The sequence below is a fragment of the Aulonocara stuartgranti genome (assembly GCF_965226115.1).
Source record: "Aulonocara stuartgranti genome assembly, chromosome: 11".
NCBI lineage: Eukaryota > Metazoa > Chordata > Actinopteri > Cichliformes > Cichlidae > Aulonocara > Aulonocara stuartgranti.
Genome location: NC_138947.1, coordinates 8,237,265 through 8,259,240, shown reverse-complemented (window position 1 = coordinate 8,259,240; position 21,976 = coordinate 8,237,265). Strand labels below are relative to the sequence as shown.

At 40.5% G+C, this 21,976-nt stretch overlaps 1 protein-coding gene across 1 annotated transcript; it reads left to right on the top strand.

The window, feature by feature from the left end:
• The first annotated feature begins 3,007 nt into the window (after positions 1–3,007).
• ctsk (cathepsin K) lies at positions 3,008–20,762 on the top strand. Its single transcript, XM_082552044.1, has 8 exons — positions 3,008–3,140; positions 4,712–4,835; positions 7,095–7,217; positions 15,307–15,459; positions 18,064–18,282; positions 19,236–19,401; positions 19,715–19,823; positions 20,014–20,762. The coding sequence occupies exons 2-8, from the start codon at positions 4,713–4,715 to the stop codon at positions 20,111–20,113; spliced, it is 993 nt and encodes a 330-aa protein (XP_082408170.1). The 5' UTR covers positions 3,008–3,140; position 4,712; the 3' UTR covers positions 20,114–20,762.
• The last annotated feature ends 1,214 nt before the right edge of the window (positions 20,763–21,976 follow it).

The following is a 21,976-nucleotide window of genomic DNA, read 5'->3' as shown; positions in this document are numbered from 1 at the left end:
CTTAAGATGCACTCTCCAGCCTGGTGAAATCCAGTGAGCAGATGTTTCATCAGTTAAAATATCGATCAGTTAGATAGTGAGCTGTCAGTGATGAAAGCCATTGCCTTGAGCTGCTTGCCTGCACTGCACTTAACACACTAGAGATCTTAACACAACAGGAATCTTAGCACAGCACCCAAGATTGTTCTTGACCTTGAGGAGAACTGAAGCAGCAAAGGAGAGAGCGATAGCTGCATTTGTGCACTGTATGATACCGTCTCCGATTGCATATTGATTTTTTCATAAAGCCTTTGAAATTGTAAATCGTCGGATTCTGCTGAACAAACTCTGCTCATTTAAATTTTTGCCTTTTGATATTCATGGTTTTCCTCTAACTAAACTGTCCCAGTGGGTAAAATCAGTCATGTAATATCTTTTTTAAACCTTAGGAGTCCCACAAGGCAGGATTCTGGATCATTTTCTTTTTGTCTAATACATGCTGGTGTCATGTATTCAAAACTTGCTTTTGCAATGACCTATTTTCATAAGTGGTTAGAATAATATCACTTGATAATTAATTCAAACAAAACAGAATACAGCTCTGAACCTACTCATGAAAAAAATATGCTAAACATTGCAGAAATTTACAAAAATCTTGGAGAATTCATTTATTTAAACCAAAAGTCATATTTTAAATCTATCAAGAAAGATTAAAATATAAAAGTATATCACCATCAGGCCAAATAATGTAAAAAAAAATGTGCACTGTGGACTTGCAATCCACTATCAGCAGCTTTTAGCTAGATATCTAACAATGACATGTAACTTTAACAAGAGTAATAACAATAGTAATTCATGTCTATTTTTTTAATTGTCCCACCTTGTTTTGCCATTTAGTATATTTTTGTGTATTTGTAGTGGCTTAATTGTGGCTTCATCTACCGCTATCAATAAAATTAGTTCTACAGGCCTAACTCGCCATCAAGTTTGATGTTTTCATCTCAGAGTGGCAATCGGAATTACAGAGAACTTCATTTACTTCCAGTATTCAATGAGTTTAGATTAGATTTTAATACTATTGAGTTTAAAAAGGTGTTTTAGTTAGATATTGATGGAAAAATCATTGTCATTGTCCATCTTATAAATGGATTCATGGCCACTCGTAGTTTTTTTAGCACCTGAAGATATCCCTCAGTAATGCAATGGCAAGATAAATTATGGGGAGCAAAATCCACACTCGTGGTTCTACATACAAATTGTCTCTTTTCAGCAACACATCAAGCTCAAGCTAACATGAGACAACAGGAGTCTGACTTAAACAACTCAAACTGGTATCTTAATTTCCTTTGTTTCCTTGCAGTGCTGCAGGAAAGCATAATACATGCTTGTCTGATTTACTTCAAATTGCTGAAACTTCATGTTGTGCTGGATCAATGTTTTGTATTGAGCAAGGACATGCATAAAATAGCCACTACTGATTAGGGAATTAAGGAGCCAATAAAGATTTAAATTTACATAAATACAAGACAAGGTATAGTCCTGTCATTTATTGTTCATAGCTGTGCACCAAAATGTCATGTTAGCATCTTAAAGTTTCATTGCCTGCAAAACCTTGGTATGTTTCAAGTTCAAGGTGGCATAAATATATATTTGTCCAGATCACAAACACATGATAGACTGATATGTAATGATATGCATGAATAATCTTGTAATAGCAGTTGTGATAATGGTAGTGCAAGCACTTGTGTTAGCAAGGCCTCTCCATTGAACAATGTGTTATTGTTCATGGAGACATGATTATACGTCTGATTAACTTGTAGCAACATGGACATGTATCACTGGACATCTCAGCTGCACGGGATGCTCCTATATTTAATTCACTGTCTAGATATGTGCTAGACAACAGTATGAGTATAGGAGTCATAAGACACATTCATGTATATACACACATGACTAACAGCAAGAGGAAGTACCACCAAACAGACAGAAATTGGAGCAAATACAAATATGGCAAAGACCTATTTGGATTCTGCCGTGGGAATGTTTTTTTTATCAAACTGCCACTCATGATCAAGTTTCACATGCTGTGTTCTTGTATAATTAATCTAAAATCTAAAATAAGCACGTTTGGTTTTTATTCTTCAAGTAGAGAAATTGTTTTCCAGTTACACACAATGAACATAAAAAATACATATAGTAGCCTTAATAGCCTTTCCACACCAAGTGTCAGAACGTTCTGAGAAAATGTTCTGCTGAGAAAAATTTCAGCATAACAAGAGACAAAAGAAATTGCGCTGGAAGAGTCTCTGGAAATCTTCAGCCGACAGGCCTGAAAAAAAACTTTGCAAATATTTTGACTTATCGTGTTGGTTTGGTTCCAGTGATACTCATAATGACCACACTAAATGCTAAATAAATAATAGCAGTACTAAATTTGCAGTGCAGGAGATGACATGTTTTCTTGTAACAGCCGCTGCTGGTGCCCACCGTCAAATTATTTTTAGTGCAAACTGAGTAACCCAGTTTATTGGCTGACAACTATTACATTGTACACACTTGTACCATACTGTTTTTTTCCATGTGCCTTTTTTGCTGCATCCTTCCTTCCTTCCTTCCTTCCTTTTGGAATAAAAATATCTTTGCTCAATAATTAATCACTCAGAGACCCATCCATTCATCTATGTTAACCTAGCATTATTCTTCTTCTTCATGATTTAGAGTAAACTTGAAAGCAGACTAAAAGGTCACTTTGATTCTTGAACAAAATACAAAGCATGATCATGTATATAAATCAATGTTCTGCTATAAAAGATAATCAGTGTTAGACTTGTAAAGAAAGGCCAAGTTCCAGGTCTTTTTTTTTTCAAAGCACCTTTGTTGTTCTTCAAGCACTAACCCAGACTGCAGCAGTGCCACATCCTCTGTGGAGTTTTCAGACATGTCTCTGTAACCTGACACCTGACATCATCCGGTTTATTCAGTGAAACCAGATGTAATTTCCCTCCATGTTAGAAGAAAACTCCTCCCCAGGCCTGGAGCTCCCATTGTACTTCCTCAAAATTCAGCCGATATAAACTCGCCCACTGACCTACTTCAGCAGCAGAGGAAGACCAAGTCAAACTCGGAAGAATTCCCTGAGCTTTTTGACTTTTGGACTTCAGGTAAGTTTGTTTACTGCTGATCTCCTAACACTCCTAACACACAAAATCTTTTTTGCTCTTTTGTGCGTGTTGTAACTTTATTGTTTTAAACTTTAAATCAGTTTGAAAGAACTGCTGCTTTCTGATATTTTAGTATTTAAGTAAAAACAACTCAGCTGAACTGAACTTAGACATGGCTCTTACTTAATTACATGAACTGATTTTCAAGACCTTGAAAGAGATTTTTCCATAAATGTTGGTTCAAATATATGCATAGCTTTTCTGCAGCTAAGAAAGTAATCAGCCTTAAAAAAGATTACAGAACAATTTTGACCCAACTGCACATTAATAGAGTCATTCTTGGAAGAGGGGGGCAGGGAGACGTAACATTTACTGGCAGCCAGTTTGAGTTCTGGAAAGTTTGACATACCAATGCAAAAAAAAAAAAAAAAAACCACACATCTGGGAATGTGAAAAAAGTCATGAATGCTAATGTTTTATGCAAAATATAAATTTATTTTCAAAACATAAGCTACCACAGGGAGAAGTCTTGTGACTCATACTCAGCATTGTGCACATATGGTGAATTACTGGCATGTATCATGGGATTGCTCTATTTAAAACATAGATTTTCACCCAAAGGTGAAGCCATGCTGTGTATAATCCATGAGTGTAGGAAGCAGGAATCAAAAAGAAAAAGAAAAGAAAACAAAAGGAAATATTGTTTTCTGCTCTTAGTTAAGAGAAACTCCAAGGTCAGCGACCTTTACTGGAAACAAAGCCCACAAATGCAGATTAGAAGCACAATGTATTAAAATACAAGATGGACTCAGAAAGCCCAAGAAACAAAGGCAGAGAAAAAATTTCACACTGCCTGGACTTAAAAAACCCACAGTTAAAATGTTTGAATCACTGATGAGAGCGAGAGTGAAAACATTTTCTCAGTGGAGTTCAGTTGTGTTTGAGACTTCATCCTGTAGCTGTCATTCACGTTTGCTGTCAAACTATATCCAGCATTGTCCGGTCTGACCCTGAAAACGAAAGTGAAATTCGTTGAAAATCATATAAGAATTATCCTGAGAGTTTCCTGTCTCAAACCAAAACATGGAATAGAGGTTTGTTTCCCAAGAAGTGCAACTTAGCATTTTGTTTTTGTCACTGTGGCATGATTGAGATAATGAAACCAACCACATGAGAGTAAACCCCTGCAGAAACACAATGCTCTCACTGGATTATAGGAAAGCATATATAGATATCGATAGATATATATATTAGCTTTTATCCTTATGACAGTCGAGTGCAGACAGGAAGGTTATAAATGAAGAAGTGATCTGATTCAAACCTAAGCTTCTCCAGCAAGTTCATATGGTAAACTGTTTCTGTTTCTGAATGGGAATTTTGACAGTAACTCCTCTCTTGGACACCCATAAGATAACACTGAGATATTTTATATGCGTACACATACCCTAATTATAATGTTGTGACACTTTTGAAATATGAAAACTCTATTGTAAAAAATAAAACTTTGTTAATAAAAAAAACTTTTGGGTTTGGTATAAATAAAAACATGAAGGTGTTTTTTGTTCTTTTAGGATGTTGCCACTTGTGTGTGTGCTGTTGCTGGCTACCTCTGCGCTGGGCCGTTTTGATGAATACTCTTTGGATGCCCAGTGGGAAGAGTGGAAGAGCACACATAGGAAAGAATACAATGGCTTGGTGAGTGTGTGTTACTATTGTTTTAGAGTTAAAATAATGATAAAATTAAGAGATATAAATAGCACAAAGAAAACTTAAATATAAGGTAGGAAATATAAAGATTTTGTTTTTAAAAAGCAGATGCTTCTTTTTAAATCTGATTTTCCTGAAAGAGGACTTCTACAAATAAAACACTAAACCTGAAAACAAAACTGAGAGCAGTATTGGTGAAGCCTTTGGTGAATACATTAATTCTAAAATGAAATAATGAAATAAAAAAATATGCACATTATGTGCTTTCCCATCAAATGTGCATATCACAGTTTCAAAACATCATTGGTTTTCCTTATCTGATGCAACTTGCTCCTTGAAAAGGAATAGACATGACTGCACAATGCTATGTTTGACTTAAAAAAAACCTCATCCAGTCTCAGCAACATGTAGTTATTTATAATTTACATGGTTTAATACATTTGCATACACATGTGGCAAAGACTCATATTTTATTTATACACAGCATGTTCCACATCTTAGCCCAAGACAGGCTTCTGTAAGTCTGCAGGCTAAGCTGCCCTTTTTAAGGAAGCTCCACCAGTTTCAGTTATTTTGGCAGAAACGCTAACAGCAGATCAGGTAAAGCCAGAGAGTCACAGAAGGAAGCATCAGCAACATTAACAGGGAACAAATATGCTTCCCCAGTCACATTTTGTTTTATATGATCGAATCAGTTATGTTTAAACTGTTGATAATTTTACCTCCTTACTTGATGGCAGCACTGGTTGATCTTCTTCTTTGTTTTGGCTGAAAATTAAACAGACAGAAGCTTACCTGAAGCAGGACATGCAATTTTCTGTCAGTCCAACTTTCTCATCCATAACCAGTAGATGTTTGGATCCTCCTTTAAACTTTAAATTTTTGTTTTTTTGTTTAGTATAATTCAACACTTTTCAGTTTAAAAGACTAATTCAACAACTATGGGTATTTAAATCATTATTTAATGATATTATGAAACAAGAGGAGAAAAAAATCCTAGCATATTTTGTAATTTAGTTTTATCATTAGCTTTTTATGTGTCATATCACCAGAGCCAGAAATTTCTAACAGAGGAAAGTCCTCCACTCCTCTTTCTCGGTTTCTCTGCGGCAAAAAAATCCCTATACTCTGTTTCTCTTCCTGGCTGTGAAGAAGGGGTTGTTTGCAGTTTGCTCTTAAACCATAGCGGACTGTGATTTACTCCATGAATGCTCACTGAGCATCTGTTATCCCTCTGCTCTTCACCTCAAGCTAGAGGTCAGCACTCCACAGCTGGGGCATGTGTGTGTGTGTTTATGTCTAGTTTTCATGAGTGTGTATAGTTACATGTGCTTTGATTCATGAACTGAATGTGCGTATATAGTTTTTATAACATGTGTTTCTGTAGTGTGAAGAAAAGACATCTCTCTCTCCCCCTCATGGTGATTTTAATCAGTATTTATGCACAGGAGAGCTTTTCAACCTTCTTTGAATTGGCATCACTGATCTAATATAATCAAAGTCCCCTTACCATATTTACATTTTCCATTACTGGAATGAATATCAAGATGGAAATAATGCTTATAGTTATGCTAATCATTGGTGAGATTACCTAGACTACTAAGTAGAGCATATTTGATTTTCTCAATACCAAACACTTGGCTCTATCTCACTTCCATATTATAATATTACTCTTTCGTGGATGACACATAGTGGTGGAATTTGAATAAAGGCAAACTAATGTTTTAACCCACATATGTATAATCTGTAGGGAAGATTGTTGTGTGAATGTGCACTGGTTTAATTGACCTAATTAATGAAATGGGGCTGTAACACAGACAAGCTTTTTTTTAATCTGCTAATTATAATGCAAATTTGTCCTGTTTGCCTAGATTAGTTTCTTTCAGCTGTCAGGTGTTCGTGCATGAGTGTAGAAACAAGGAAAGCAAACTTTAAGACTGGAAAAAGTGTTTCTTTTATTTTTTATAAAGATTTTTTTATAAGAAAACCATTCACACCAGTTCAAAAGTGAGGCTGCATCATCATCCTAGAAAGTAAAAGTCCTCTTGTTGTTCATATTAGGAGGGTCACCGTTGTTTCTAATAATAATGGAAGCAACGAAATGATAATGACTTCTTTATAACATCTGCTACAATATTTATTTGTGATACTTTTAAAGCTTCTAAAAATGTGGATTGTTTTGTAAGTGTAAGCCAGGGAGCTCTTTTTTAACTTAAGTACAGTGACGTGTACTTTTGTTCCCCTCAGGGTGAGGAGGGGATCCGCAGGGCCATTTGGGAGAAGAATATGCGCATGATTGAGGCTCACAACGAGGAGGCCGCGCTGGGCATTCACTCCTTTGAGATGGGGATGAACCATCTGGGAGACATGGTGAGTTCAATCTTGTCAAATACCAGATAAAACTTTTTATTCCATGAAGTGCATCATAATTACCGTATTTCCCGGACTACAGAGCGCACCTGAATATTAGCCGCACAAGCTAAAAGCAGGGGAAAATCCTGTTTTGTACATACATTAGCCGCACCTGACTAAAAGCCGCAGGTGTTTCAATGTTGACTTATCATATGTAAGAGAATATGCACAAATCGAATTGTCAGGAAAGAGATGGCTGTTTGGAGACACACCACTTTTATTAATATTTTGAAAAACAAGTTATGGGTACATATTTGCATAACCTTTTAGGGTATGTGTACAAGTAGTGGTAATTACAAGTACAAAACATGTACTGTGCTTCATAAATGAGTAACAAATGTAGTACATAACAATAACCTACAGCACACCAGAAAAATAGATTCGGCCTACCTTTTAGGCTCAGGTGCAGTGACACGGCTTTAACAAGAAGAAAAGTCAGTCATTCACCACCATCTTTCTCTTCTTCCTGCGCACTAAAACCACCAAAGTCCTCTCCTCCAGTGTCGGAAACGAACAGGCTCAGGGTGGCTTCATCATCCACTCTCAGCTCCTTTCTTTCGTTGTCACTTTCAAAACCAAAGAAATCCTCATTGTCAGTGTCAGAGTCGAACACCTTCTGAAGAGCCTCCTCTCCATCAGGCAGCAGTCCAGCCCTTCGAAATCCGTTGGTGATCGTGGATGTTTTCACACTTTCCCACGCTGTCAGAATCCAGTGGTGGAGTTGGGCATAACTTGCTTTTTGCAAGTTTATCGCCGCTCATCATCCACGCCTCCAGCTGAACGCGTAGTGCTACTTTGAAGTTTGTTTTTCGCGCTACTTCGTACGGCACTACGTTGCCTGGCGGATTGACATGTGACTAACATACCACTCTTGAACTCCGATCCTTCCGCCAGGCAACGTAGTGCCGTACAACAGCGGAACAAACAAAACAAATCCGCTCATGGACAATCCATAGAAAAGCCGCACCTGACTAAAAGCCGCAGGGTTCAAAGCTTGTGCAAAAAGTAGCGGCTTATAGCCCGACAATTACGGTAAGGACACTGGTTTAGACTTTGTCTAAAACTTGACAAAAAGAAGAGTCAGTGGACATACCATAGCTCACACTGCTCGTCCCAGAAGCCTGTTTCTGAAAAACCAGACGCTCTTATTGGTTGTGGATCGTCATGCAGTCTGGCACATCTCTGTCCTAATCACGACTCCATGTTCACTTTTTTTACATCTTGTTTTTGACATGTATGTGATCCCAGCACATTACATCTCTATAAGACCATCTGTCCCTATTTTTTATACATGTCACTTGCAGTGTGTAACACACCAACATAGATTTGAATATACTAAAGTACAAAATATTTTGTTTCTTCTGGTACATCTTTCATGTATGACGCTAGACACAATCAAATCCACCTTTTTGAGAAACTGGAACAGCAAATATTTTGCTTGTTTGAGTAAGATCTGGGTAATTTTGACAGTAAAAAATAGCTCCTGCATGTCACATTCATGTTTTCTTCAGCAGTTTTGGCTTTTTGCAGCTGCAGTCGGTTTGTCATCTCTGCTTTGTTTATTCACTAATGCATGCTGCAGCCCCTTGATGTGAAACTGGGTTTGGTGTCCTTAAATCAGCCGGTGTCAGTGACATGCCAGCATGGGTTGTGACTGATGGTGGCTTTTTTTCATCAACACGGAGAGGCTTTAAAAGGCTGCTCCAGAAATGAAGCACAACATGGCAGGGCTCAAGCTCATTTATTAGTGATAGAACAAGTGTTACGGCCCGGCTCTGCTAGGCGGCAGCGGACGTAACATAAACGAGCCCAGAGACCAAGGAGTTAGATAGGAAGACAAACATAAGGTTTATTAACACAACTGAAATCCGTTAGTGAAACAACTCACTAGGCAGCAGAGAAACTTTAAACAAACACCACGATTAATAACACCAGTAGAGCACTGCTCTAGTAAACGTCTCGCAGGAGGCAACACAAAACACAGGCAGAAGGCAAAAGGGAGGGACTCTCTGTACAGTCTGTTCAAATCAACAAGTCCCTCGACGAATGAAGACTCCTCAGCCTTTTATACTATCAGTTAACTGCAGTCAGCTGCGTCACTTGTCATAACTGCAGACAGCTGTGTCACTTGTCCGTCGTACTCCAGGCTCCTGCGGCAGCCAATGGTGTGCGTAGTCTGACAGGCTCGGATCCGCATGAAGTTGGGGCGGGCATATGTCCGGGCCAGCCAATCCCCCGTGAGTCCAGGAGCACTGTAGCTTCCATGGAGGAAGGCGGGGCCACCTGAGGCCAGCGGCCGTAACACCCCTCCCCTTAAAATACCAACTATGTTGGGCTGAAGCCAACGTTACAGAGCAAAAACAACAACAAAAGACAAAAGCAGTAAAACATGTTTACAAACGGGACAGACCGTCGGCTAAAACATTTTCAGTCCCCTTTTTGTGGTGGATACTTAAGTTGTATTCCTGCAACAACAGAGCCCAGCGCATAAGGCGCTGGTTGTGATTAAACATACGCGCCAGGAACACAAGTGGGTTGTGGTCTGTGTACACGACAAGAGGCAACATGCTGGACCCCAGGTACACGTGAAAGTGCTGAAGAGCCAACAACAAAGCCAGGGTCTCCTTTTCAATGGTGGAGTAGTTTAACTGATTTTTATTGAACTTGCGGGAAAAGTAACAAACGGGGTGGTTCAAACCCAGCAAGTCTTCTTGCAACAGCACTGCCCCAGCCCCGACAGCACTGGCATCAACCTCGAGTTTGAATGGTCGCGTCAAATCAGGTGCAGCTAACACAGGAGTGTGGCAGAGGAGGGCTTTTGCACTCTCAAAAGCATCCTGACACTCACTCGACCAGCTAAACTCAACCTTTGGGCTGAGCAGGTCAGTCAATGGCTTTACTACAGAGGAGAAATTCTTACAAAAGTTCCTGTAGTAGCCCACCATCCCTAGAAACCGACGTAACTCACGCCTGGTGGTAGGCGTGGGAAACTGTTTAATCACTTCCACTTTGGCATCTATGGGCCGGACCTGTCCACGTCCCACCTCCCTGCCTAAGTACGTCACAGTAGCTTTGGCAAACTCACACTTAGCTAAGTTGAGAGTTAGGGTAGCTTGTGCCAAACGGTGAAATACCTGTTGTAACGTTTCCAAATGATCTTGCCATGTTTCAGTGTAAACTACTAGATCATCTAGGTAGGCACTGCAGTTGGACAGACCACGGAGGACTTTATTTACTAGCCTCTGGAAGGTGGCAGGAGCGTTACACATGCCGAAAGCCATGACTGTGTACTGTAAAAAATCATCGGGTGTAACAAAGGCAGCGATGTTAGAGGCACGTTCAGTTAAAGGGACCTGCCAGTAACCCTTAAGAAGATCTAACTTGGAGACATACTGCGCAGTCCCAATACTGTCTACACAATCCTCAACCCTTGGGAGAGGATGTGAGTCAGCCACAGTCACAGAGTTCACCTTCCGGAAGTCTGTAATAAAACGGGGCGAGCCATCTGGCTTAGACTCCACTATACAAGGCGAGCTCCAGGGGCTTTGACTGGGCTTCGCTAAACCATGTTGCAGCAGATAGTCAGCCTCCTGTTTCATGAGCACGCGCTTATGGGGGCTGGCTCGATAAGGATGCTGCTTAATAGGTTTAGCGCCCTGGACATCAATGTCATGCTCTAGCACCGTAGTGGCAGTTGGCACATCCCCGAATAAACAGGTGTATTCCCTAATTAAGGCAATTATGTCCTCTTGCTGCTCTGAAATCAGATGCTCAAGCAAACCCGGCAATGCTTTTAGCATTTCAGAGTTAGACAAACGGGGTCTAGAACAGGTGGGATAACATAGTTTTAACCCATCACCCCCATCCGCCCCTCCTTCCTCCAGGTGGCTTGAGGCTACAATAGGAACACAGAGCCCTGCAGGCTTTGGTGTTGACCGCGGATGGTACAGTTTCAACATGTTTACGTGACAGACACGTGTTTTGCGTCTGCGGTCGGGAGTGCAAATTACATAATCTGTCTCCCCTCTCTTTTCACAAACTTTAAATGGGCCACTATACCTAGTAGACAAGGCTGAGCCAGGGACAGGCAAGAGCACGAGAACCTGGTCACCCACCTGAAAGGTTCTTTTAACAGAAGCCTTATCATAATGGCGTTTCATCTTTCCCTGTGACGCGGCAAGGTGTTGCTTAGCCAGAGCGTTGGCTTGATTCAAACGCTCACGGAAGTGTTTTACATAACTGCTGACGTTTGTTTTGAAAACCCCTTGTGGGCTCAAAAACGCCTCTTTCAGAGCTTTGAGGGGTCCCCGTGGCCTATGGCCAAATACTAGCTCAGAGGGACTAAACCCAAGTGACTCCTGAACGGCGTCACGGGCAGCAAATAACACAAATGGAACACCCTCGTCCCAGCTTTTATCACTCTCCAGGCAGTATTTGCGTAGCATCGTCTTCAAGGTCTGGTGCCACCGCTCTAATGCACCTTGCGATTCAGGATGGTAAGCAGAGGACACAATATGCTTAACACCCAGAGTGCTAACTGCTTGTTTGAATACCTTAGACTGAAAGTTCGAGCCCTGGTCGGTTTGTACGACCTTAGGCAAGCCAAACACTGAAAAGAAGGTTGTCAACGCCTTAACGACAGATCTCGCTGTAATTTTATGTAACAGGACAGCCTCGGGGAAGCGGGTAGCGGCACACATTATCGTGAGTAGGTATTGCTTTCCTGATTTTGTTCTAGGTAGTGGACCCACACAGTCTACTATGACATGGTCAAACGGCTGATCCACTACAGGAATGGGACACAACGGAGCCGGGGGTATGACCTGATTGGGTTTACCTGCAATCTGACATACATGGCAACTGTTGCAAAATTTAGAAACATCACGCTTCATACCAGGCCAAAAGAAATGTTTTAATAGTAGCTGGTATGTTTTTGTGATGCCCAAGTGTCCTGACCACTGGCTTTCATGGGCAAGGGCCAGGATCTTCTGCCGGTACGCAGAGGGCACTACAATCTGCTTGACCTTACTCCAATCTGCACCTTCTGCACCTGGTGGAGACCACTGACGCATTAGAACATCATGTTCTATGAAATAGGCTTGTTGCTCCTTCTTGGCTTGCTCAGCACTTACCATACGTTTGAAACAGCTCTTTATTGTTTCATCAGCTAATTGAGCTGCTGACAGCTGATCTCTAGTCAAAGGCAGTACAGAGTCCTTAGGAAATGGATCAGGCTCCTCGGGCGTCACAGAGTCTGGAGGTGACAGAACATTGTTTCTGTTAGTGGGTACATCATTCTCCCCGGAAAACGAGGACATCAACACAGAATCAGAGAGGGCAATATCAGTATCTTTCCGAGCTTGTGCTCGAGTAATTGCACAGGCTGGATACAGCCCAGGGTGCATAGACACATCAGAAGTTTTCTGATTCAGGGGGTTGTCTAAAACCTCCAGACGAGGGAGCACTACCCCTCCTGCGATGTCGTTGCCCAACAGCATGGCCACACCCTCTATTGGCAAGGCCGGGCAAACGGCAACAGGGAAAAATCCTGTAGCAAGGCTAGATTTAATAAAAATTCTGTGAACTGGTCTAGGAGCGTAACCCATCTCTATCCCCCGCAGAACAGAATTAAAACCACATTCACTTTTAGCAGAAAATGGTAATACACTTGAGAGGATGACAGTTTGAGAACCTCCAGTGTCCCTTAAAATACGCACAGGTTTTAACTCGGATGGGTTGTCTGTTAGCGATACTAAGCCATCAAAAATGAATGGTTCGAAACAGGGGTCAGGCACCCTACCACCACACTCATGGTCCTCGTGACGGGCCTCAGCTTTTACAAAACCCACCCCTTTGGGTGGCCGAGCATGTGATGTTTTGCGTTTTAATGCTAAACATTCAGCAATCACATGTCCGGTTTTATGACAGTAAAAACATTCACGGTGTTCCCTGGACCCAGACTCTTTAGCTGTGTGGCGCTGCTGCACAGGGCTAACCCGTGGCTTCTCACTGTCAGTAAATGAGGCTTTGTGAGTGAGTACAAACTCATCAGCAAGAACAGCAGCAGATGTTAGTGACGTCACTTTCTGTTCATTCAAATACAGCACAATACGCTCAGGAATGCATTTCTTAAAGTCCTCTAACAAAACTAGTTCGCGCAGAGCGTCATAGTCAGTCGCTTTTGACGCAACACACCACTTATCAAAGAGAACCCCCTTTTCTCTTGCAAACTCCACATAAGTCTGCGACAGCAATCTCTTTTGCTGGCGAAACCTCTGCCTATAGGCCTCTGGAACTAGCTCATAGGCCTTCAAGACAGCTGCTTTAACACACGAGTAATCTAAACTGTCCTTTAAAGAAAGAGCAGCCACCACCTCTTGAGCTTTGCCGGACAGTTTGCACTGTAGCAAAAGAGGCCAAATCTCACTAGGCCACTGCAGCGCGCCAGCGATTCGTTCAAATGCTGCAAAGTATGTATCCACCTCAGTTTCTCTAAAAGTGGGCACTAAAGAAATGCACTTATCAATTTTAAAAGCAGAAGTGGACGTGGAGGTGGGACCGGAATGGACAGCAGAGACAGATGAGGCTTGAGACTGTGACTCCAGCTCAAGCTGTCGGAGCCTAACGGCCTTGTCCGCCTCTATTTCCAGCCTCCTTATTTCAAGCTGAACCCGCCGGTTCTGAGCCTTCTCCTCAGCCTCCATCTGGAGACGTGCCAGCCGCACCTTCAGCCGAGCTCCTTCTCTCCCTTCGGAACTCCCAGAAGAGAGTGGATCATAGCGAGGAAGCGTGCGCGGCGTTTTTCCCCGCTCATCCCCCTCACCATCCCCACTGGAACCATTTTGGCCCTCTTCAACTACGGCAGCTTGGCTTGGCACACCAGAGACCACAGGCAACACAGGCGCTTGAAGCACACCAGCTCCCACCAACTTGTCCACCACTAAGGCTTTTATTTCACTCTTACGGAGAGTTTTTGAAACCTGCAGCTGAAAGTGATCCACAATTTGCAGCAAATCATTTTTGCGACAGCTATTAATAATCCCTAGAGACGGGGCAGCTATAAAGTGCTGCAAACAAAACGCAGCTGACATAGTGCTTAATCTTTAGCCAACTCAATTTCTCTTTTTTTTTTTTTTTTTTGACCCCCACTCCCAGGAACAAAGACCCCCTATGAGGGATCCCGGACGAGCCCCCACTTATGTTACGGCCCGGCTCTGCTAGGCGGCAGCGGACGTAACATAAACGAGCCCAGAGACCAAGGAGTTAGATAGGAAGACAAACATAAGGTTTATTAACACAACTGAAATCCGTTAGTGAAACAACTCACTAGGCAGCAGAGAAACTTTAAACAAACACCACGATTAATAACACCAGTAGAGCACTGCTCTAGTAAACGTCTCGCAGGAGGCAACACAAAACACAGGCAGAAGGCAAAAGGGAGGGACTCTCTGTACAGTCAGTTCAGTATGCGCATCTGAATTCTTGACAAATGGCCAATTTCATGTTTATGAAATAACAGGTGGTGGGAAATGAAGGATGCTTTTCCATTTTGATTGAAAGCACTTAAATTAAATAAACGAAATTAACAGATGGCCTGTATTTCTTCCATTAATGATCTTTCTACTTTTAGACTCAGCTGTAATAAAAGCCCCAGGGAATCCAGACAATAACAAAGTGGGGATTTTTTTTTTATTTTATTTAGCAAAAAGTTCCATTGTGGCAGCCAGTAAAAAGTACAAATGTATCACAAATTTGAATTCCCTTTGACCTCTTTATATCCCTCTCTCCTTTACTCCTTTGCCTGCAGTTTCTTGAAGTCTGCAGTTTGTCATATGCACATTTGAAAATCTTTTTGTATTCCAGCTCCCCCCGGCACTCTGGTTCTTTTTCAAGAACACTTTCTCTCATTCAATTATTCAAAAATCCCATTGCCTGGATGTTATGACCTATGACCCCGACTACAACTTTGTTCAAATGTTCATTCAGTAACATCCCTACGATGTGAAACACAATTTAAAATACCTTAACTGTGTTTCTGTTCATGCAGACCTCAGAGGAGGTGGTTGAGAAGATGACTGGCCTGCAAATCCCAGTGAACCAGGAGCGCAGTTTCACACTGGCTATGGATGACATGCCCTCCAAAATTCCCAAATCTGTTGACTACCGCAAGAAGGGCATGGTGACTTCAGTTAAGAACCAGGTGAGAACTGAATAATATTTGACTAGTTTCTGTCAGTGTGGATTAATATCATCAGCTGAAATGTTGTTGTTTGGTATCATTAGCTGCATGTGTTGGTTTTCAGAAAGCAGCTCTTTAACTGTCAAAGTGCGGCTTTAACTTCTTTTTTTTTTCACAACCACAATTCACTGACCAAGTGAGCATAAAAAAACATGTGTGGCTGCTGCTTTTAATAAAGAAAGAAATAGGCACTTAACAAAAAAAAAGCATGAATCAGAAATGTGTGAATAAATAGATTCAGTGCAAGTGTTTTAGAGATAGCATTCAAATGAAATGTGTCAGTCAACACACAATTGATAGCAGCACAAGGGCACAGCTTGTGTAATGGAAACATTTAACGTGATCAAGTACAGTGTAGCATATCGCAACACGGGGCAGACCAAACAGGACAGAGGACAGAGACAATCTGCTCTGTCACAGTTCTTGGAAATCAAATCTGAAACAGCAGGTTTCTTACTGGAGGAAGTTTTTGTAGATTTTAGCAGAGTAATCTACAGTTAGGATTCCTGTGGGCTCTGGCATATGATTGTTTGTCTAAAAGTTTGTGGAGAACTAAGAAAAAGTTCCTAGGGCTATTTTCAGGAAAAGTTTTAAGAGTGAAACTCAAAACCTCTGTGATTTCTGTGGGGAACTGTTACTGTTGAAGGCAGAGGCAAGAATAATGACATCAACTGGGATTTCAGTTACACATTTTATGTTGTGTTCAGTGGCAATATTTGACATTGTTTTACACAAAGTCAAAGTACATGTTTATGAAACCATCTGAAATCAGAAATGAATAGTTTTAAAAAGTTTTATGTAAGTGTAGGTGAACACCTTTATATTCATCTCTAGTATAAATGAAAACATTCAGCAGCCTGTTGCCTTGAAAAAATTGAATGTAATTCACAATTTGTGAAGATTTTTTTTTTTTACTGTAACCTCGAAAAAAGAAAAAGGATTCAGAAAAATACTTTGCAGCGTTTATTTAAACATTTAAAGACGTAACCAGTCCCACTTAATGCTCAGATCAACACTAAAAGTAACAGGCTGTTCTCATGGTTAATTGACTTGGTAACAAAGGCCTTCATTATTAGATGTAATTGGTCGTTAAGAGCAAATTAAACAACCATTTATGTAAACAACATTCATCTGGTGGAATTGGTGAATATACTTGTAGGAAATGTTTTACATTGTTCAACAGTTTCTTTATTGTGATAACAAATTATGATAGAAATCATTGTTATATGAGTGTCAAAAATAGGTAACTGTGATAGATAATATAAATTAGTAAAACATAAATTTGAGGGCTTGTGTGTTACGTTGTCTCCCCCTGGCGGATGTATTTGAACACACAGCCATAAACAGGATTTTTTTTTTTTTTTTTAGCTCTTGCTTTGGTGCTTGTGGTTCATGAATTATGCAGCAGACTGGTTGCAGTCTCTGCATACTAACAGTTCTGCTGCTTCATCCTGAGCTCCTTTTATGATGACTGAATTCTGTTTCTGATGTTTTCTTCATTTCAGGCAAATTTCTGTTATCGCTGAGCTCAAAGCCACAAACAACATTCAGCGATCTGATTTCAGATTTACAACGTTTTTAATTGGGGCATCTCTAAGCAGCAGAGTGAGGTGGAGCATTAGAGGTGTGAAGACTCAGATATTTCAAAATGAAGGCCAAAAAAAGAAAATAATAAGCTATTATTTGTTCGTCTGAATAGGGAATAAGATTGAAATGGGTCCTTCTACTTCTAGACGCACTTTAAAGCCAAATGTATGTGGACATGTAAGCGTTTCAGAGCTGTAAGCATTAACCTAGTGTTATTACATCATGCACTCCTCCAGGGAGGTTGTTCATAACATGCAGGGAAAGGGATCTGTTCCTTTTCAGGCACAGAAGCATTAGTTACACCCAACACATGTTAACAAGAATAACCTTTTCATTTAAATTCAACATAAACGTTCATCTATATTACAGCAAGTCCCTATTTCCTGGGTGAAAGCCAAACACGATGGCGGTGTCAGTGATTCATTAGCGCTGGATGTGTCAGTCCAGACCTGTAAAAAAGCCCATTTCTCACTGTGTGTCATTAACACTGTTTCAACATTACTGAACACCACAAACTGCCCAGCAGCTGATTCTATTTACAACCCAAATTTACAGCAGTTACAGAATTTCGATCAGCAAACAGAAATGGCTTTCTTTCATTGTCAATGTGGTCACAGTCTGCCTCCCGGTGGACAGACAGGAGAAGACACAGCATTTGCTGTGATGTTGATTTAATCTGTTTAACTTGATTCTCTTTAATATGATAAATCTTGATGAAAAAAACAGGCTCTCTGCAAATGGTTTGCTTAAACAATAATGCCTATCAGAACAGCTGGGTTTATATTTCCTTACAATGTGCACATTTATTCCTGTTTCCTACCAACTCTGGTCTGGTCTGGGTTTCTTACATTTCTGCTGATTATAGCTTCCATGTCGGCTTAGTTTCCTCTTACTGTTGTCAGCAACAGTCCAGTCACAGTGGTATGTACATATCAAACTAAACCTCTTACTCACCAGTCTTTCTTTGACCCCTGACAGGGCTCCTGTGGCTCCTGCTGGGCCTTTAGCTCTGCCGGGGCCCTTGAGGGGCAGTTGGCCAAGCAGACCGGGCAGCTCGTTGACCTCAGTCCTCAGAACCTGGTGGACTGTGTTACAGAGAACGACGGCTGTGGAGGAGGCTACATGACCAATGCCTTCCAGTATGTGAATGAAAATGGAGGTATTGACTCTGAAGCGGCCTACCCATATGTTGGACAGGTGAGCAACCCACTCTGCCAAACACACAACTAAACTTGAAGTAGCTTATTAATCTGAGCCTTTCACTTGAGTTCGTTTCATGTAGTGAGTGCCACATCCTCTATAAACTAAGCACTTATATTTTAATATCACTGGGTGCTTGAACACATAAAAGCAAGATGGTCCAAAGCAGTCAAGCGGGGGTTTTTAAAGTAATAAACAAGTATAATTTAGTTGGTGTTTGTTGTTTTTTAAATGAGTGATTGCCCCACCTCTTCCAGTACTTAAGATAAGCTCGAAGTTGTTCTGGTAAGGCACTCTTACAAAGAAGCTTTGCACAAAAAGTCTTTTAACCTAGTTGTTATAAATAATACCCAGTAATCAGCTGTTAGCTGCAGATGCATAGATGGTGAAGAGGTTCTCACTTGGCTGTGAGGGTGTCACGTTTGTCCCCTTCACACGCTTCACCAACAACATGCAACGAGGAAGAAAATATTTCATTTTGACAGTAAAGTAGCTGCAAACATCTTACCAGAGGGAGGTGATTCAGCAGAAATGATGAAGTGGAAACTCTCCCACAGAGTGAGCATAGTTTCCTCTTTAGTCATTTGGTAATATGAGAAGGAAGTACATCTGCTCGGTAATGATAAAAATCTGCCGTCTCTCTATTGTTTGGCTAGTTGGAATTGCACCAAACACATCATGTGATATAACATGTGACAGAAGAGTCACAAGGTACTAAAACCTTGCATAGCAAGTATTTTGACTATTGATTTTATACAGCAATTATTAACTTTCTTTTATTGTCGGTTAATCAGTAATAACCATTGGATTAAAATTCGATATTCTACCTAAATATGATTATACTGTGAGGTAAGGACATGAAAAGTAGCATCTTAAATATCAAGAATTGACACTTTTAAAATCGGCAACAAACGCTTTTAGCATTTTCTCCTCCTTTGTCTTGCCTGCAGGATCAGACCTGCCGCTACAATGCATCAGGCATGGCAGCCCAGTGCAAAGGCTACAAGGAGATCCCAGTGGGTAATGAGCGCGCACTGGCTGTTGCACTCTACAAAGTTGGTCCAGTGTCTGTGGGCATCGATGCACAACAGAGCAGCTTCCAGTTCTACAAGCATGGTCAGTGAACTTCTCATATGTCTGGTCAGATGAAATTATTATCTGCACCTACTTCATATAAGGGAAGGAAAGTGTGTGGAATAAAATCCTAGAATTTAAGGGCCTGTTTAGTCAGGATTTCTTCATTAAATATGAATTAAATAAACTAAACATGGAGTTCACACCTAGTAAAACTAGTAAAACAATTAAACATAACACATCAACAGCTTTCTGGTTATATTCAACATTAAAAAGTGTGCGAGGTACATCGTTTATGCACTGTTCACTAATGCAGCTCACTCTTTTTTTCTCTCTCTCTCTGTTGTGAACCTAGGTGTTTACTACGATCCCAACTGTAACAAAGATGACGTCAATCATGCCGTACTGGCAGTAGGCTATGGAGTGAACACCAAGGGGAAGAAGTACTGGATTGTCAAGAACAGGTGGGACATGTCACTTGTCTGAATGGCATCAGGTGGCTCAAATGTCCACTAAAATTAAGTGTTGGTTGTTTGTTGATTTGTTTTCATGTCATCTGTCAAAATGATAAGCTGAAATGCTGTTTGACTCCTGGCGATATTTCATTGTCTCCATCGTTCCATCTTAACTCCGTCTTTTGGCTTTTCTTCACAGCTGGGGTGAGGAATGGGGCAACAAGGGATACATCCTGATGGCACGTAACCGTGGCAACCTCTGCGGCATCACCAACCTCGCTAGCTACCCCATCTTGTGAAGAGATTAGGGAAAATGAACGGGCTTTGCTTAGACTACTATAAGACGAATATACACTTGGAAATGTTCAGAGTAAATGTTCATTTCAACACATCCGCAACCACTACAGTACAATATGTTTGTTTACAGTCTTTTCTAACAGGAAATGGAATTTGGAGATAACGAACAGGTTCACTGAAAACAGGCATTAAATGTTTCTGAGTCTTGGATTCCAAAAAACACTTTTAAACCATGAGTTATCTCATGCCTGCAGACCTCTGCTGTGCTCTGGTTAATAAAGAAACACATACAGTTTATTGTAACTTCAGAGCATGCTGTTGAATAAACCTAAGCCAGAACACAGGCTTGTTTTATGCTGAAGTCGCAAGTTAAATCTACATATCTACATGGCACAACATACTTTTTCTTTTTACAGTATTTGACTGGTAGTCAGTGATAGTTTCAGTCCCTACTTTTACTTGCTTTCTGTGTGAAAAAAGACAGGAAACATTGCTGTGCAATGGGAGCTACTCCTTTCCTGCTGGTAGTGTGAGTTCCTATAACTATTTTCTCTTGTGATCACAAGGACTTGTCGTTCTGTTCTGCACTTTTCCAATGATTACATTGTAAACAGATGTTTTCTATGAAATTGAATAAAGGGTTAATTTTGACTTTGAATGCCTCATTTGGAATTTTTTTATGTTTTTGTAAAAAACATTTTATGGAATTTTTACAAAAACACAAACAAATATGGGAATAAGTTATGTAAGGATCAGGATATGCACTCAAAAATACTTTCCAATGGTTCTACTCCATGTGGGCACTTAAGTAAGTCAGATGAAAGGATTTAACTGTACAATAATTCAATGATACACCACAACATCATAAACTATAATCATATGATATGCGCAAACCCTGTGTGTTACATTTACAGATTTTCTAAACAGCCTCACATTCCATAAAACTGTAAATGAGCTGCTGTCAGATCATGTTGGATAATACTGGCAGCTTACACTGAAATCATGTCCTTTGCTTCTATCACCCCAACCGGTTGAAGCAGATGGGCGCCCCTCCCTGAGCCTGGTTCTGCTGGAGGTTTCTTCCTGTTAAAAGGGAGTTTTTTCCTTCCCACTGTCGCAAACATACTTGCTCATAGGGGGTCATGTGATTGTTGGTTTTTTCTCTGTATGTATTATTGTAGGGTCTACCTTACAATATAAAGCACCTTAAGGCGACTGTTGTTGTGATTTGGCGCTAATATTCTAATAAGAAGATCATTTGTAACCTTCAGTAAAGCTGTTTCTGTGCTGTGATGATCTCTGAAACCTGACTGAAACTCTTCAAATAAGCCATTCCTCTGCAGATGATCTGTTAGCTGTTTGACAACTACTCTTTCAAGAATTTTTGATATGAAAGGAAAGTTGGAGATTGGCCTATAATTAGCTAAGACAGCAGCTGGGTCTAGGGATGGCTTTTTAAGTAAAGGTTTAACTACAGCCAGCTTGAAGGCTTGTGGTACATAGCCGATTATTAGAGATAGGTTGATCATATTTAAGATTGAAGCATTAATTAATGGCAGGAATGGGGTCTAAAAGACACGTTGATGGTTTGGAGGAAGTAATTATTGAAGTTAACTCAGAAAGATCGATTGGAGAAAGAGTTGTAATTACAACACCACTAGGCTGAAGCGTTGATAGAAGGCAGATTGAATCCATTATTTCATGTTGTTTAGATCAAATTCTGACCCAACCATCTGAATGCGGCAGCAGAAACTGCACTGTAAAAAAAAATTGTAATATAAAAGTATTTCACTGTGTATTTTACAGTTTTGTACTGTTTTCCAAGAATATCATTAAATTTACATAAATAGACTGCGATTTTACAT